The 19099-nt window shown below is 38.8% G+C and overlaps 1 protein-coding gene across 6 annotated transcripts in view; it reads right to left on the bottom strand.

The window, feature by feature from the left end:
- NPNT (nephronectin) overlaps positions 1-18781 on the bottom strand; it is a 77408-nt gene extending 58627 nt beyond the window's left edge. For 2 of the 6 annotated variants that reach the window (XM_037990571.2, XM_037990575.2), the window contains exon 1: positions 18055-18781. In XM_037990571.2, coding sequence (XP_037846499.2) covers positions 18055-18766 — 712 coding nt within the window. In that variant the 5' untranslated portion in view covers positions 18767-18781. Of the gene's footprint in view, positions 1-1152; positions 1204-15765; positions 15867-18054 lie in introns of all 6 variants that reach the window. The other 4 variants (XM_007999454.3, XM_007999452.3, XM_007999456.3 and 1 more) reach the window with 4 other exon arrangements.
- Positions 18782-19099: the final 318 nt, after the last annotated feature.

The raw sequence follows: 19099 nt of genomic DNA, 5'->3' as shown, positions 1-19099 counted from the left end.
GCCTCCCTAACATCCATAGCTCTACTAGTCAATCTTATAATTGCTAGTAACTTTAGGATACATACGCTTTAAGTCTCCCTGAACAAAGAAATTTCTGAACTTTTATTTCTAGTACTATCAATTTTGTTCCCAAATACTTTCTTATTAAAATTCTGCCTTAAAAACATTTTTCATGACATGTGATAGTTTGTTCAATCAGTTTAAAGAACATTGTCAGGCCGGGTGCAGTGGTTCATGCCTGTAACCCCAGCACTTTGGGAGGCCAAGGCAGGCGGATCACCTGAGGTCAGGAGTTCAAGACCAGCCTGGCCAACATGGCAAAACCCCATCTCCACTAAAAATAAAAAATTAGCCAGGCATTGTGGTGGGCACCTGTAATCCCAGCTACTCAGGAGCCTGAGGCAGGAGAATCGCTTGAACCTAAGAGGCAGAGTTTGCAGTGAGCCAAGATGATGCCAGTGCACTCCAGCTTGGGCAACAGAGCAAGACGCTGTCTCAAACAAACAAACAAACAAACAAAAAGAACATTGTCTTCTTAGAACCAATTCCATTAAACATTACAATTCCACATATTTCACCAAAGTTTTTCACTAAAGTGTCATAGGGTGATAAGTGACATTATTTACTGCCAAAAATATCTTAAACAAGGAACCCTTTATGTACCTAAAACAAGAGCATAAATGTCCATAGGTGCTATTATAACTGTTTACATATGTCATACAATAAAAATATTTCTTACCTGAATTGTTCCATGGAGAATTAATGAATATGAAATGTAATTCCCTCAGGTTAATGATAGGCTGGTGTTAGTAATTTCATTTGGTGGACTTTGTTTTTATATTTGCTTCTTTAAGTATTAAAAACATAAACTGTCCTTTAGCTTAGAGTGGAGGTCAATTTATTAGATTCATAAAACAGAAGAAAGGAATTATCAACTGAAAGGGAAAAGTTTAATGTAATAATTGAATTAAAATTAACTTACTATAATTGTGTATGGAATAAACACATCTCTAAGAAATACAGTTCTCCTAAAGAGAAGCAACTCAAAAACACAACTAATGTTCTGTTTATAGTTTTGTAAAATTATTTAGAAGGTATGCCTTTCAAGACATAGGTTAGCCAAAATTATTTCAAGAAATATGTTCATCTAACCTTTGAGCTGGCACCTTATCCTGGCTATTCTCTGCCTTAAGACGTAGAAAGCTGCAAAACAAATGTCCAAAAAAAGAAATTCCAGATCTTTTCTCTGTAAGGAGGCTGGACTTGGGTATTTATCAACTTGTTACATTCCCGGAGACTTACACATATTCAACTTTCAGTGCTTTTCTGAAACAAAAAAAAAATCTAGGACATGTTTAAAATAGTAATATTTTAGTCACCATTTTGTTATTAAAAAAACATTTCATAACAAAAATATTAACCAATAATTGAAGTTATGCTATTCTTCTATAGTCTAAATTCTAAATTAAAATATTTCAGACCTTTTATGATGCTGTACTTTCAAATCCAATTTTTCATTTCCAGAATATTAATTTCTGATTCCTAGAGACAGTATCCTTTTATTTAAATGGGAGTTGGAAAACACATCTGAAAAAATTTAAACTTTTGATCAATTAGTAAGAAAGGCTAATAGTTTTAAAATTGATACATTTTTACTTACCTGTTTTTTATATACTGTATGTTCCCTTCTCTCTCCAACTTTGGGGAGGAAATATAAATTTTTTTCTTCCCTTCCACAGCATTTTCTTCTTGCATGGCTGCTTTGGTTGTCAATAGCAACAAGAATTACCATGAAAGCACAGCCATTTCATTTGAACATACATAAATAACCCAGTTTGATGAAAGTAAAGGGAAGAAACTTGAAATGGTACTAATAATGGTCAGTGTTTGATCAACCTAGAGATTTTAGAGGTAAAAAAGGGATAATTTTATTTTTCTCTTCTAATTAATGCCTTTAAAGGATTAAATAACCACTGTAATTTACAATTATATATTTATGTGTATAATTTGTATCATTTAAAATTAGGTGAGTGGGGCCTTCTTTTGGGTAATACAAGAAGAAAAAAATTCTAAGTCTAATTTGACTTAATTGAAGCAATAATTTAACTATTGATCCAGAATGCTTGCTATGTATTTTTAAAGACACATATTACATTTGCTTGCTAGACATTTTTTTTTTTTTCATATTGGTCAGGTTTCTAGTGTTAATTTGAAAAGAACTCACCATATCTTGATGTTGACATATTCCTTACATAGAATAATAAAATACATCAGGTACAATCTAAGCAAACAGCTGAAATCAAAGTGTAAATAGCAAATTACATTCTGGATCACACATGTTATGACTATGGTTATATATGAGAAAGAAAAAACATAAAAGGATACCGTTTCTTTAATATTATTTAATTGCCAATTTTGAATCCTCAAATTTATAAGGAAAAATACTTTATTGTAAGCAAAGGTAAAACAACTTAATAAAGAATAGCAAACATCATTATGTTCTAACTAGTTGTATTAGTACCAAATAGCCAAACAGTTTTGTATAGTTTATTTTATCCTTGTAGTATCTTAAGGTTGGGTCATATTTTTCCTACTTACCATAAGTTAGTCTTGAAACATCTAGATTTAGTAAGTTTTATGGTATCAATATATAACTGACTTCAAGATAAAATTTTAGCCAATATGCTATATTTTTTAATTTGCATTTTAAAACTACACAAAACTGCATTTTATGTCAAAGCAATGTTAAATCTGGAATAGATTACTTCTAGGAAGTTTCTGGGATCTATTCTCTACTGAAGGATAAGGAAATTTTTATACGCAACCATCACAACAATTTTTATGAAAGTTGCCAGAAATAAATGCCCTACATACCTTTTTTTTGCAGTATAAACCCCACTAAAAGATTCACTAAAATAGGATTCATTCATAGCACATAATCTTGAAAAATCTGTCTCATTTTCTCTTGATAATCTGTTGCTCTATAGCCATCATAAAATGGCCACAGTAGCAAATACAAGCAACATTTCAGCAAAGCTACTCAGCTAGCTTAGAACTCTAGAACTCTCTCTCTGGCAACTTGCCTAAGAACCCTTGCTTCAGTTCATCTGAAGGTTCTTCACTTTACTATATGTGGTTGAAATTAATAAGCACTCTGATGATTTTATGAAATTGTGACTCATAAACCAGAGAAACTAAACTATTTGGGGATTATGTTTCTTGCTTGCTAAACACAGGTTTATGGGTTTGGAGCCAGTCCTGAACTTTGGACAGTGTTAGGAAAATCCAGGATAAGAAACCTTAAAGAACTGAGACTTTTTTTTTTTTTTAAAAATCCAAAGGTATGCCTATCTTCTGATGTATAGTTTCATTTACTGTAAAGAATTATAAAATGTCTAAATATTAGGCCAAGTATAAACTTTGGAAAAGAAATAATAAAATGCTACAGGCTAAGACTGCTGATGCAGTTACAGCATGACTCACACTGGAGGCATACACCCCCTTAAGCAAGCAGCACAGCATGACACATGCACTTTGTTAAAGGTGATAAATGCCAGGTGCATGCATAAAAGGGAAAGGTCCTCCTTGACACAATGTACTTCTGCCTCCCAACCTTAATCATCACCTAGAAAAAGTAATAGCTCTAAAAAGGTCTCTATACCCCAACCTTAATTTTCATGCTGTATTTTTCATCGTCAAAAACATTGATATTAGCCTGCAAACTCTTCACAGACAACTGCCTAACTCTGTACATTTATAACACCAACATCCAAGACAACAGACCCTATGGACAACAAATTAAGTAGCAATGTGGATGATCCCAACTTTCAGTACACTAGTTTAGAATTATTAAAGATATAAAAAAATTATTCACACCTCAACACAAGATTTAAGAACACAACATTTAGCAAACCTACACATTATTTCTTCATAATTTTATACTTTTCTCCTAAAAAGTAATTGTTTCAAAAACCACTTCTGCCTTAGTTAGGAAATGAAACTGTACATCAGAATGTCTTAATTCTTGGCCATACATAGACACCAAGACACAATCTTTTAATTCTTCAGGGATGTAAAAACTCAACCAAGAGACAAGGGACCCTGAAACCACCAGTATCTATGTCAAACATCATAAAATATTTCTATAATCATGTAAACTTGAAATAATCTATTACCATAGTTAGTATACACAATGTAAAATCAACTCTAAACACCCAAATACACTAAAAAATATAAATAAACATAAACTGTGATTTGTGTTTTCCTATTAATTATCAATGGCTTTGCTATTTGTCGGTATGTAAATATTTTGCAGATAATTACCAAGTACCTAAAAAATCTTAACACTAAAATAAAACAGAGGCACTAAACACTTTGGAACATTATTTTGGTGGGAAGTTTATGTTTGGAAAGTCCATCCATAGAGTTTCTGAAATTCAGCAACACAAACCTTTGACCATTTAGGGGCTTTCCTTAGAAACTGAATTTAAGAACTTTGATTTATGAAAATAAAGCTAGTCCAGGCACAGTGGTTCAAGCCTGTAATGCCAGCACTTTGGGAGGCTGAGGCGGGCAGATCACAAGGTCAGGAGATCGAGACCATCCTGTGTAACATGGTAAAACCCCATCTCTGCTAAAAATGCAAAAAAATTAGTCAGGTGTGGTGGCGGGTGCCTGTAGTCCCAGCTACTCGGGAGGCTGAGGCAGAAGAATCACTTGAACCCAGGAGGCAGAGGTTGCAGTGAGCTGAGATTGCACCACTGCACTCCAGCATGGGTGACAGAGGGAGACACCACCTCAAAAAAAAAAAAAAAAAAAGGCTAAAGGTTTTCGAAAATCAACATGGTTTTTGGCAAAGTAAGCATAAATCCAAAATTCCTAGCTGTGTTTTCCTTCTGTATATATTATCACAAATTTAAACTGTGATGACATATTTCCTAACATTTCAGAGTAAATGAATAACATTTACAAAAGGCAACCCTAACCTTGTGATCTGATGATGTTATAGCAAAGTAATGTCAGTTCTGGAGAATTTATATTATTAATCTACAGAATGGTTAAAAAGATATTGATCAAATGAAGTGTTTGGTTTTAAAATTTAGTTAAATCTTGACTCTCAACATGCAAATAACCCATGCCAAATCCTTATTCTCAAATTTGCACTCCCTTGGCATCTAGTAACTACCAAAGCTAATGTATGGCAGAAAATGAAGGCTTCTAATAAAACATAATCAGAATAAAACTGTTTGTTCTCCAAAACAACAACTATATTCTAAAGCTAAGAAATCACTTTGATTATTCATATCTCTTTCCTCCCTCAGAGTTAAGAATAACAGGTTGATTTAACAGTATTTCAGCAGGCTAAGTTTAAACTAAAATTCTTCAGAAAATCTGTAAAATAATAAAGAATGAAAAAATAGATGTCACTATTTTACCACACATCATAATGCTTTCTCATGTCTGGCCTGTAATATACTCCTTCATTCTGGCTTTATCAGAAATTTTATTAGGAATTCTATTATGGCCATAATTGTGTCTTTAATTATGTACCAGTAGCAATAAAATCAGAAAACTTAAAAAGAAGTCTTAGTGAATTAAAATAAAAAGTTTATTTGTATTTGATATTAATTGAATTATTTACCTTATAACATACCAATTTTTAAATAACTGGTGTATTCTGCACCCCAATTTGCCCTGGCATGTTCCCAGGGATGTACCGTCAATATGCTACTAGTATCTTCAATGGTTGTAGTTGGTGATTTATATCACTTCGAATTTTTTTCAAGCCAAATTATCTTGGCTACATTTTACTATCTTTGAGGACTGATCATTTGTTTGTTCCCATGAAGACAGAAAACCCTGGCCCTGGCAATGCTAACTTTGTCACCTCGCCACCACGTTGATACAGGGTGACAATTCAGACAGGCAGATTCTTGGTTCACACTAGTCTCTGCAGAAAAGGCGTTTGAAGACCTTCTTTTTGTTACTCCCAAGGAGATACGAACCTTACTGGATTGCTGCCCTCTCAGAATATCATTGAGTCATCTTTTTAAAAATCACTATTTGCTTTTTTTGAGAGAGAAATTATCCTAGGGTATATGTGCGTCAGGATTTCAGGTTCTATTGCCTAGGGCTTCAAGAGTACATGAGAATCAGACCTTCCACACACCCCAGTGAAAAGATGACTTAGGTTTGGGTACGGGATGTTGATATGCAGAGTATTGCCTACAGACTCTGCGTTGAGTCTGTTCAGGTCTAAGCAACTTATATAAATAAACCCTTATAAATCCAGGTGAATTAAGAAAACAGTTGAGGTTACTTTGATTCCCTGAAACACCTATAGCAATCAGGAACTTTGGGGAAATAAGCACTGGTCAGGGATTCTGTTGTTCCTGGGCTCACTGGCCCATATCCATGTATCAGCATCAGTAGGGTAAATGACGCCTGGGAACCATGTTCATGCCTTTCCTCTTTATTCCAAGCCATAATTGGCATGGAAATGAATAAGAATATAGCAAAATGGTAATGAATTTATATATTGCTATCCAATGGATACAACATTGTTTTTAAAAAATCTCCCACTACTTTCTTTGCAGATCCTCCTTATACTGGAGCCTAGGCGGGGCCCTATCCATGCTCTATTCACAATGTCTCTGGATATCAACTCCATCAGTTGATTACTATTCTTCAAAGTATATAGACTTAAAAAAGAAAGAAAAAATGAACTGGCCTTTAATCTGTTAAATAACACAGCGAACTTCAGAACACTGTTAGTGATTCTAACCTGAAACGATCTTGTCTATTCTGGAGCTTTCCATCCAAAGCCCTATACACTTCACCCATCACAGCTAGATATTCTGGGCTGGATCCAGCTGAGCTGTCAGAAAGCTATGTACATAATGCTTCTTAAACTATGTATAGAACAGCTTTCCGTGAACTGTACTTTTAGAGTAAGGGCCTCATCTTATGTTGACGGATATTCTATGAAACAGCTTTTCAAAAACCACCACTGGCTTCATGATAGGAATGTTGCTGTGGCCCCTTCCATTCCATCATTCACTCCCACTCTGTAAAGGGTCACGTGAAAGTCTTCCTTCAGAACTACATGAAGGAAAAATGTAATTCCTGCCAAATAACTTTTTCCCTAACAAACGACACAAATTAAATCAGCAACAACATCTTTTACCTTTGGCTACCAGAAGCTAATAACCAAATTGTAGTACGTATATAGGATCCTATGGCTTACATATCTGCATTTGAAAAACCCTCCACCTAATATTTCTATTTTACTCCCATTTCCCTCCATGTAGCCCCTATTTCCTTATTTTAATTGTATGAATTCCTGGAAGCCACTTTATATACTTTCCCAAACAAGACAGGGCATAAACAAATAGAAATAAAGAAATCAGTTTATCTTTTAAGGTATCTTCTAAGGAACCAAAAATAGAAGGTGACTGAACAGAAAGTTTCTACTCTGTAATATTAGCCATGATTTACTCTCCTTTACATTACATATTTAACAAAAGAAAATTTGTAACAATAAAATGAAAGCTCTTCAATTATTATACTAATACAAAAATCAAATGTCTTTAGATATGTCCTCCATATCTAAAGGTACACAATAGTGATGATGATATATGCAGATATTGATTGCAGCATGTTATATAAAAACAAAATATTGAAAACCACTCAAAGGTACATAAATAGGGGATTTTTAAGTTAATTACGGTACATTCATTCATGTAATGGCATACTGTATAGCCATTTAAAAGAATGAGTCAGGTTTAAATAACTGATGAGGACTGCTTTCCAAAATGTAGTGTTACATGAAAAAAAAATCAAGATACAGAATCGTTTGTACTTCATGCCATCATTTATGAAAAAGGGAAATTTTGAAAATGTTAAGAAATTTCTACAAGGATCAATAGGAAACAGTGGTAGCCTGTTGGAAGGTGGAACTAGGTGTCAGGAAAACAGCAAAGTTAGAAATACTTACCTTCACTGCCGTCTTGCTCTTAGTTTGTGTCTTTTAATTTTTCACCTAACCATGCATTTCTTGCTTTTTTAAAAGGAGACAATTTAAGTATATAATTGGAATAAGGATTAGAATAACTAATAGAAAATATATGCCCCTATGGTTTTTAAGGACACTATAAAAAGTATTTTGGTACAAAAATGTCTTAATATTTCCTGAAAATATTTTTATCATAAAAGGTATTCAGATATTTTACCTTTTATCATAAAGGTATTCAGATAAGGTAATTCAGATAAAGGTAAAATATCAGATATTTATAATTCAGATAAATATAAAATATCAGATATGAATCATAAAGGTATTCAGATAAAGGTAAAATATCATTTTACCTTTTATCATAAAAGGTAGTCAGATAATATATTTTACCAAATATTTTACCAAAATGGTATTCAGATCTCAGAATTCTACATATTCCTCCTTAATAGGTCATGGGTCTAGAAAAAAAAAAAATAGCCCATACTATATACATAGGTATAAACATTATGGCTAACGGCTGGGTCCGGTGTCTCACGCCTGTAATCCCAGCACTTTGGGAGGCCAAGGTGGGTGGATTACCTGAAGTCAGGAGTTCAAGACCAGCCGGACCAACATGATGAAACCCTGTCTCTACTAAAAATGCAAAAATTAGCTAGGTGTGGTGGTGCACACCTGTAATCCCAGCTACTTGAGAGAGAGTGAGGCAGAATTGCTTGAACCCAGGAGGCACAGGTTGCAGTGAGCCGAGATCCTGCCACTGCACTCCAGCCTGGGTGACAGAGTGAGACCCTACCTCAAAGGAAAAAAAAAATTATGGCTAAACTACAAAGATAATAAAATATCAATGAATTAAGTAATTCCTAAAGGAATGTGTGGATCTTTCTTACAAGTATATGATAGGCAGGAAGCCATTGGGAGACCCTGGCAAATGAACACATTTCACTCCATTCTCCTATCTTCAGCCCATTGCCTCTGGTCTGACGGGAAACAGATGATAAATGGGAGCAGATGGACATTCACTGAGTTGTCAGAGGGATTTCTTGGGAAAGAAAAGGGATCAGAGAATCCTAAAATCAAGGAAAGATCAGACTCTGGATATGGGATTGTTGGAGCCTTTGGGTCAGCATTGCCATTCAGTCTTTCCCTTTAAACTATCTTCTCTACTGAGTAAGAAGCCATTGGGCAATTGATAAAAATTACAAATGTATCTGCCATTTGACCACACATAAAAATTTATTCTGCAGAAACACTGAGAACACGCAAAACAACATTTTTAACATATGTTCAGTTTTTTTTTATAATTGCTTGTGTTAGCAAAATATCAGAATCAACACAAATGTTCATCAGTAAGAGACTTGCTAATAAATTACAGTATACTCATACAATGGAATGCTAAGTCCATAAAAAAATAAGGAGGCAGCCGGGCAAGATGGCTCACACTTATAATGCCAGCACTTTGGGAGGCTGAGGTGGGCAGATCAGTTGAGCTCAGAGCTTGAGACCAGCCTGAGCAACATGGCAAAACTCAGTCTCTACAAAAAATATAAAAATTATCCAGGTGTGGTGGCTCATGCCTGTGGTCCCAGCTACTTGGGAGGCTGAGGTGGGAGGATGGCTTGATCCCAGGAGGTAACGGCTCCAGTGAGCCAAGATTGTGCCACTGCACTCCAACCTGGGAGACAGAGCAAGACCCTGTCTCAAAAAAAAAAAAAAAAAGCAAGGATGTCTATGAAGAAAACCTTTCAACAGGTATAGTTACGAAAAAGCAGCAGCATACAAAGCAGTGTATATAGTATGCTTTCATTTGCACAAAACAAGTAGGTGGTAGGGGAGAGATCTATTGCAATTTACCCATAAGTAGGTAAAATATTTTTAAAAGTATACCAAAAACTGATCATGCTTGTCTCTGTGAGGAGGGATATTTGAGGAAATGAATACATTTTCTCCTACAAAATAAATTAATATTTTCCAAAGATTGGTGGAAATTTAAAACACTGCAGAAAATCAATGGGAAAGGGGCAAGAGTGTCTGCATGTCACAGTGGGAGGCAATAATGAGGGGTAGGCCATCAGAATCCCTCTCCCTTGCCCTTCCATTTCCCCCGTGATGAAGGCCCATCCCTGTGATGAATATCTTCCCTCAGCCACTGAAAGACACCCATAGAATCACTGAGCATCACTAATTGTCATCTGGAAAGCACGCAGTGGATTCAACTAACTCAAAATGCAAAGAACATGAATTCTATAGATAAAAAGCAACAAAAAGAAATGCTGGAAGTTACACTTGTTACAGGAGGTGAGGGAGAAGCCACTTACATTTTTGAAAGCTTATCAAAAATTTACACAAAGCAAACACAGTATTGTTTCTGGCACCAGAAGTGCCTTCTTGGTCCCAGTGTGTATATGCGTGGGCAACTTCAAGCAGCATATCCCTGTGGCAGGTATTTGAGGACAGATCTAGTTGCTGAACTGGCAGAGAGGAGAGTGCTTCCCTTTAGTTGGCCTGGCCTTCTAGCTTAAAAAGTACTAAAATTTCTAACCCAGAAAGGTTAAGACCTGGCCAGATTAAGCTTACGAAGGCATCTCAGGAAATTAGTAGATCTTAATAGTATTACATAAGATCAGTTGTAATTGGGGAAAAGAATAAAAGAGCAAAGCACTTTCTTTGAAACTTAACTTTGAAGACTACACATACTAACAAATTACCTGTTTGAAAAGGTCAAGACTCTTCAACGCTGATCTTACTTTGGAATCTGCATTCCAAGATCACTTGAAGTTACCCAAAGGTACATGATGTTCTTAAACAACCTTTCAAGGAAAGTAGCAGTTAAATATTCTTAATCAAAATCTTCACTTCCTAAGGATTTGTGGATTCAAGTTTAGTGTTGCAAGTAATCATAAAATTACCCATTGCCTTGCTTTTATTCCTACCCAAAAAAAAAAAAAAAAACAAAAAACCCACCAGATTCTGCATTCTCACCTCAAAATTAGAGGAGGAAACTAATACACTAAGGACAATGAAGTGTACTTTGCTCCATTAGGCTGACCCCAGAATTCTGCTAGCAATCTTCAATATAGATATAAACAGTACAATCCCCACCCCTTTTGAGAGCCCCTGTTACTTCTTGGGTACATACAGGTATAAAAATTGCCTTTTTTTTTTTTTTTTTTTGAGACGGAGTCTTGCTCTGTCGCCCAAGCTGGAGTGCAGTGGTGTGATCTTGGCTCACTGCAAGCTCTACCTCCCAGGTTCACGCCATTCTCCTGCCTCAGCCTCCCCAGTAGCTGGGACTACAGGTGCCTGCCACCACGCCCGGCTAATTTTTTGTATTTTTAGTAGAGATGGGGTTTCACTGTGTAAGCCAGCATGGTCTCGATCTCCTGACCTTGTGATCCACCTGCCTCGGCCTCCCAAAGTGCTGGGATTACAGGCGTGAGCCACCGCGCCCGGCCTAAAAATTGCTTTACATTTTAAGTACTAATTCATGTTCAATGGAAATTGTCATAGTTGTTGACCTCAAATAGAAAGGCATTTACTAGTATAACCTCTCTGTGGAGGGAACACTATGTGTGGTCTTCAAAACAAATTCTAATGTTCTAACAGCTCTAATTTTCTCTTAATTATTTTAAAGAGAGTATTCAAAATCCAAATAATCAAAGAAGTATTCAAAATCCAAATAATCAAAGAAATATATAATCTGTATAGTTTTGTGATTATGGACAGGAAGTTAATGACCAGTATAGGGAGCAAAAATAAATCATGTTCCATTTATAAGACTGAGTATCTGAACCCAGATAGGAGTAAGAAATGAAAATTTAAATATTTTATTTACTAAATCAAAATTCTCTCCTCAAAACTAATAGCCATTTCATTTGAAATGCAGAAAGAAATAATTCAATAATTTTTCATCATTTCCAATATCCATAATCATTAGTCAGTAATATGTTATACAACTAAAATTACTTGACCACTCCAAAATAGCTTCAGAATGAATTACTGTATCTCAGTCCCTATGTTTCACTAACCTGTAAGTTTATCTGAAGCCAATAAGAATCCAAAATTTTCACTTTACATGGAAGAGGCAGCAGGAAATGAGGTTCAGAGCTAACTAAGCAATGTCAAGCTGTAGGTGTAGGTTTCACATCTTTCCAAAATCTCCAGTAGAAACATAAGAAAACATCTCAATTTTCCTTGTTCTTAAGGATAAATGATATAAAACCATCCTAGTTCACATCATTTCCTTCAGAAACCACAAGTTGCTCAATGACAGCCAAAGAACTCAGAAATGGAATAGTTTTGTTAAAACTTGGAACTGGTTGTATTTTGAGTTTTTCTTCACACTTCTATAAAATGCTTTCAACAAAAATGCTATTGTCATAAGCCACATATACAGTCAAATCTCCGAGTAAACAGAAGGACAACTATACAAAAATACAATATTTACACCCTGTATAGTTTTTCTACATTAAGGAAGTTTTCAGATGCAGTTTAGAGCTTCAACATACCTTAGGAACATGCTTGTGTAATAAGAAAACTGTAGCTGAGAAATGTTAAACAGCTATTCAGGTACAAAAGTCAGAACTTGAACTCAGTTATCCTAAATTATCTAGTGCTTTTGGTTAACAATTGTTTCCACAGTATACACAGCTTTTAAAGATGAAATATACAACCCTGAAAAATCTTTATTACAGAGGTCTCCACTTGGTAGAAGGAGAGAAATAACATAATTAAAACATGCCATCAAGATGACAAAAAGTTACAGAGCAAGAAACACACATTTTGTGACAAACCTCTGAGTGATTTAAGATGCTGTGTGCTGTAAATATGCAATCATCGGTGTGTGAACATATTAAAAATTTTTCACCTGACAATAAACAGCCACATCAATAGTCAATAAAAGCAAAGCCCATGACAGTGAGAAAATCAAATGTTGAATTTTCAATATGCTAGAGATCAGTTTAAGAGTCAAGAACACAAAACAAATAATCAAAAAAAAAAAAAAAAAAAAAAAAAAAAAAAAAAAAAAGAAGCCAAGGGTATGACCTACAAAAGAACTATGAATACACAACCCACAACCTGCCTATTTCTGGAACGGGTCATGCTTTCCCCAGCAGGCAGGAATACTTGGATAGAACGTTGGGTGGTACAGGCAGGAAGCAGCAGGACAGTTTCTATGCCCATTTGAGTAGCATCACTGATCCTTCCTTCTTCAGTATTAGACGGAAGAATGTAAAGTTTCCCAGCTATATCTGGCTCTGGTTAGACATAGTGAGCCAGAAGGAGAGGTTTACCAGCTTTAGCATCCTGCAACATTAGTCGGTTTCTCCAAACAAGTCCATAAATAGGAAGATAGCAAGTAAAAATGAAGGGCAGCATGTTTTGTACAGATATGTGTATTTGACTCACAAGAAAATTAAGTTAAACATCTCACAAATGGTCAACCAAATGGAATAAACACTCACCAAAGGATCACTGCACTAAGGCATAAGATCTGCTAAATAATATAATGAGGGTACGACCACCTTTCCCTACCTACAAACACAGCTTCTGTGGGATAAGTTGGGAAGATCTATGCAGTAATGGGAATAGTTTCTTTTTGTTTTGCTATGCTGTTTTGAAGGAAAATTCCAAAGTGAATCATTCAGAAAAGAAGAGAACCAGAGCATCTCTGATGAGGAAGGGAGAATATCCCTTCCTTATGGGAAAGAACGACATGATTATCTAAAGGTCAAAAGGGCAAAAACATTTTTCACATTAAATTCTCTAGAAGTTATTTGGAATCTTTACAAGGAATCATAATAGATTGAATTGTTATACAATAGCAAGGCATTTTCTTGAACAAACATAGTGACAAAACTTTTAATTTCATAAAGCCTTTCTTTAAAAAAAAATCACAAGTTTTCAGAGATATTTCATTCCCTCTGAGCAGCCTCTTTTTGATTTGTTCTGCCCCTTTGAGCTGACTTCTCAGCCCACATTCCTCTACCTGTTTATATCAAAACAAAGACAGGCAGAACTCTGAACTGACAAGAGACATTTGGGCCATCTAAGATGCTAGAAAAATAAAATACACAGAAGAAAACATTCACCTTTGAGCTAATTTTTACAACCTTGCCAACTTCAATGTTAATGGTAAAGAACCATTTGTGCCTTTTTAATTGAAAGGAATTTTATTTCATTGTAACACAGAGAACCTTGGAACTACTTTGATTTTGGAAGTATAAACGTAAAAGGTGAAGCAAATGTTTGCCTATCTGCTATGTGTGAGCTGCTGGGCTAGACCCTTTGTACAGTGGGTCAATTGCATTCTGTTAAAGGGAGATGGTGGTAACTCCAGTTTCCAGTAAACGAAAGAAGTAGGCAAGGCTGCTGTGCAATCACTGGTTAGTCTATTCAATATTGTTTTAAGGGAAGATGATCCAAAAAGAAGAATGGTGCCTGGTGGAATTTAGTCTTCTACAGTGTCAGAAGTATTTGCACAGCTGGAGATTGCAGGTATAGAACTACTCATTTTTCATTCAGGAGGGTTATGTGTGGGTGTGTTGGGCCAACAGAAGGGTCCTTTCTTCACATTTTGGTTATTAGAGTCTGTTGGTTCTCAAATTCCGACCAGGTAGGCAAATATTCATTTGCTTCACCTTTCTATCCCCAACCAGAGATTGTGGTCTTTATGTGCAATTAGAGTAAATCTGTGACTGTCACTATTCCTCTTTCACAAAATTAAGGAAGACATTGCGAGTATCCTCAAAAATTAAAATAGCAGAGGGAACTCCTAATTTTCCTGAACTTAAATTTGCCTGACTCTTCACACTAGCAACCCTTCTCTAAGGCAGGCTTCTCCATTGCCAGCTCTAGCCTTTGTAACTACCCTTCTCTCTTCCTCTAAGCCCCTTCCTCACTAGCAATAAAATACATATCCCAATGTAGAACCCAACTTAGTTCCCATCATCTTACTAGAAATGCCCCCCCTCCACCCCCAGTACTCTAAGGGTGCTCTGGAAATGTACTTAATAATTTGAAGACTATTTTTTTGCAGTAGGAGTGAGATACAATTTTAAGATCACAATAAAATGCTGGGGACAAATTTCCTAAATTTCTCAAACTCTTTTGATGTAGCTCTAAACTTTACCATTAAAATATCCATTTGTGGTCAAAGAAAAGGTGAAAATCACTTTCCTGATTTGGTACTTATTACATAGTTTGGTTACTTAAAGAACTTACAAATAATGTTGTTTCAGAAGCTTTGTTTCATTATATTGGGTGGTCCATTTAAAACACTGTCAATACAACCCCACTTCAAAAAAGGATTTACAAATGGGTCACTTTACACAACAGCTATGGCGAGGATTATATAAGTACTCTAAGGTTCAGAGTTTATTTTGTGTAAATATGGTCTAGACTCATTATCTTACCCCCATCTCCAAGCCTGGAGAGAGAGGGAAAAAAAAAGAAAAAGAAAAAAAAAAAAAAAAAAAGGAATAAACCTGGTGAGAAAACAGGAAGGAGCTGCAGATTTTGAGGGAAAATGCTAAAATAAACATTTAAGGTGGCTCTCTGTGAATGGGCCGTAATACAGGTGGCTTAAGTTGAAAAGCAGCAGAATAAGGATCGGACTTTATCTGAAAATCCCCAAGTCAGCCCTACAAGGCCAAGCCTTGCTCAGTAATGAGCCCTCTGATATGTGGGGTGAAGCCATGAACAAGGTGGAAAGCCCCACCTCCCAGGGAACTGAAGTCTCCAGGCTTGATACTCACGCTGACACTGTCCCCAGGACTGGCGAGCCCAGCCCCAGCAGCAGTCAATCCTCCCACCATAACGACATAGGCCAATGGACGACACTATTTGCCTGGGCCACCTACCAAACAAAAAGATTCAAAATAAATAAGGCCACTTTTGAGAAGAAAGGTAATTTCCTCTTTATTATTACTTTAGAAAAAATGTCAACCGCACCCAACAATTTTCTACAAACTCTTTTATGCCTGCAGAAATTTAAGGTTAAAACACCTTCACAGAAATAGCTCTGCTATGATCTAATGTCAAATCGCAGACAGTTAAATACTCTATCCCCCAACACACAAGGGTAGGAGAAAAAAGGGGAGGGAAAGATGCTTTCTTAACTAGAAATAGCACCAGCTAACACCAACAATTCTCAGGGCTGCCACTCACAGGATAGTTTCTGAAGCTTGAAATAAAACAGAGTCCTCAAAGACCCACACCTGTTACTGGGGGGAAAGCCAGGTTTGACTGATTCACCATAAACTGAAAAGTATTAAATAGGACATGTCAAAGCAGAAAAAAATTTCTGCCTTATATAAAAGGTGGATGGGGGGAGGAGCAGAAAGAAGGTTTCTCAAAAATCAATTGTAACAGAGCTCTTTTTGAGACATAACTGTGGCAGAAACAAACAAACAAAAAAGTACTAGAAAAAAAGTCTAAATAAAACCAAGGAGAGTTTAAAGTGTAGCTGATAACTCAAGTGTCCTTGTGGTTTGAAATTTGCTTAGATCAACAATTCATAGTATTTTCCTCTCTAATGTAAATAATGCCTAAAGAAAGTAAGTAATTTCAGGATACAGATTTCAGGATACCTGATTACACGTTGACACATTATTTGCTAAATTGTTTCCTTGTTTAGAGTCACACCTAAATGACTTTTTTCCTCTGGGTATCAACATTTTAATTGGCTGTTTTAGACTTCTTTTTAAAGTTACAAAAAGCTACATGCATTCACATCATATGCATATCTTGTGATGGGTTTATTGTTGCAAATATGTGTGCAAGAAATGCATAACATACCCAAATGTGAGCACAGAATTGCTTTTAAAAATAAAATGAAAAGGTCTAGACTCTGGCTGCTCTCATGTTTTCTTAAAGTCTCTTTATCTTTTCATTTCCCCTTTTCTTTTACCTGCCTTTTCTACCCCCAGCTCCAAAGTACAAAATTACCCCGAACTTTCTATTTCCTCCGACCAGGTAGTAAACAAGCAGCTGTGCTTTTTCTTGGCGCTCCACTGGTTCCCCTCCGTTCGCCTCCGGGTACAAGAAAGCGAATCAATTGTGGAACTGATTCGTTCCAAGATTGCAGGTAAAACAGGTGCTACATCTTTCTTTAGGACTAGGCAGGGACCTACACGGAGAGGTGGGGGCAGGGGTCGCTGAAGGAAGGCGACCGGGCGGCAGTGTGCGCCAGAGTAAAACCTCTTCCCGCAGCAGCCATCTGCACTTGGGGCGAGCCTGGTCTGTAATTGCGCGGAGATGAGGGGGACCGAGCACACCCTCCCGACAGACCCAGTGTCTCTCACACACCGGAGCGGCCCCGGAGCGCGGGAGGACCGGCTGAGTGACAGCGGAGACGCGGCCCGAGATTGTTGGAACCTGTCACGGCACGCCGCCGTCAGGCTCGCCCGGGTCTGAGGAGCAGCGCAGTGTGGGCGCTCTCTCACACACATCCACACACACTCATGCTCACACTCACGGAGCGCCTACCCTCCGGTCCTCATTTTGAGCCTCCTTCCCTCAAGAAAACCAAATGGGGAGGCCCACAAATCTCCCCCGTAGCCCAGTCGCTGACTCGCGCCCACCCTCTGTGTGAGCCGCCCCGAGAGCCCCGAGCCGAGCCCGGACCTCCCCCCGGGCGCCTGGAAGCTTCCCCAGTGAAGAGCCGTCTAGTTCAGGCGCGGGAGTTTCCCGGGTAAGGGATGTTCCGCGCGTCACCTCGGCGTAGGTGGTTCAACCGCGCCCTCCGAGCTGAGATCCCGGGCTCTAGCCGCTCCTCTCCCCCATTCCTAATTCCCGAGCCAGGGCGAGTCGCCCTCGGGGGTCCGCGGCTGGGGTCCCAGACTCGCAGGGGCGCGCCCGCCCCGCGTCGGGCGGGCACTTGGAGCCGCTGGACCGCTCTTCTCGCGCCACGCTGTGCGATGGCCCAACTTCTGGATGGGGAGACGCCTCTCTGTCCGCGTAACCCCGCGGGGAAAAGTGACCCAAGACAGTGAGTGTGAAACTAGCGCGGGAAGGAGGGGAGGGATCATCGGGGCCCAGCTCACCTCCCGTCGAACTCGGCGGCCGCCTGCAGGTAGAGCGAGGACACCAGCACCAGCGCCAGGAGAAAATCCATGTTGAGCAGGGGGTCCTGGGGCGCGGCGCAGTGGCGCGCGAGGAACAGGTTGGGGTGGTGGGCGCCGATGGGAGGCGACCCTCTGAGAGTCTCGGGGAACCCCCAGCCCACGCCGCCCGGGCTACTGCTGCCACTCCCGGAGGGCAGCGGCGAGGCGTGCGGCCGGAGCAGGTCTGCTGCGCGGCGCTGGGAGCCCCCTCCCGCTCCCTCCTAGCTAGGGGAGGCGCTGCAGGGGGAGCTGCGCCGCCCGCAGGGAGGGGCGCCAGGGGCGGGCAGGGGGTGCGCGTGCGCCCGACTCGCCGCCCCCCCAGCCCGGGGCGAAGGGTGAGCGCGCTCGGCTCCTCCCCGGGGGCCCAGCGGGGCAGGCAACTCCGGGACAGGGGCGCTGCGGGAAGGCAGTGGCTCTTGGGGGTTAGCCAAGCAGGGCGAGCCCCAGCCTGGGAGAAAAGTTGCAAACCCTCTCTGGGAGAGGGAAAGCAGGGTGCCCAGCAGGAAAGAAGGAGCCCGAGGCGTAGGTGCAAGCTCCGCAGGTTCCGCCCGAACAGGTGGTGACTGCAGGGGTGAGCAGTAGCTTTCACCAGAGGGCGGAGAAGACCTAGAGCAGAGAGGTTTATGGGGCTGGAGCTGAACAGTGTCTGCATTTACTGAAACCACAGCACGACTTGGACAAATTAGCAAAGGCAAACTCTGGGAGTTTGCTTTTCCCACAGAGTTGGCAAAGGCATATTTTTTATTTTTTTAACTAACCAAAAGAAATATTTGGCTCTCCAGTCGGGTTTTGAAGAAGAAATGAGCAGAGTGTTTCTATCTCTACCAGCTCAATTCCCGAGCACATTAGGATAGGACTGCCCCTCTAGGGACCAGTGCCCGCCAGAGAGGAAGGGCTGCTACTGTCTAGTAGTGTTGTGCTGCCTGATCTTGAGGGGATCACTTAGAAACCATTTTAAGTAATCATTGTTCAGTTGTTGCAGAGT

Source organism: Chlorocebus sabaeus, chromosome 7, assembly GCF_047675955.1.
Source record: "Chlorocebus sabaeus isolate Y175 chromosome 7, mChlSab1.0.hap1, whole genome shotgun sequence".
NCBI classification, from domain to species: Eukaryota; Metazoa; Chordata; class Mammalia; order Primates; family Cercopithecidae; genus Chlorocebus; species Chlorocebus sabaeus.
Note: the sequence above shows the minus strand (reverse complement) of the source record. Positions and strands in the feature narration are given on the sequence as shown.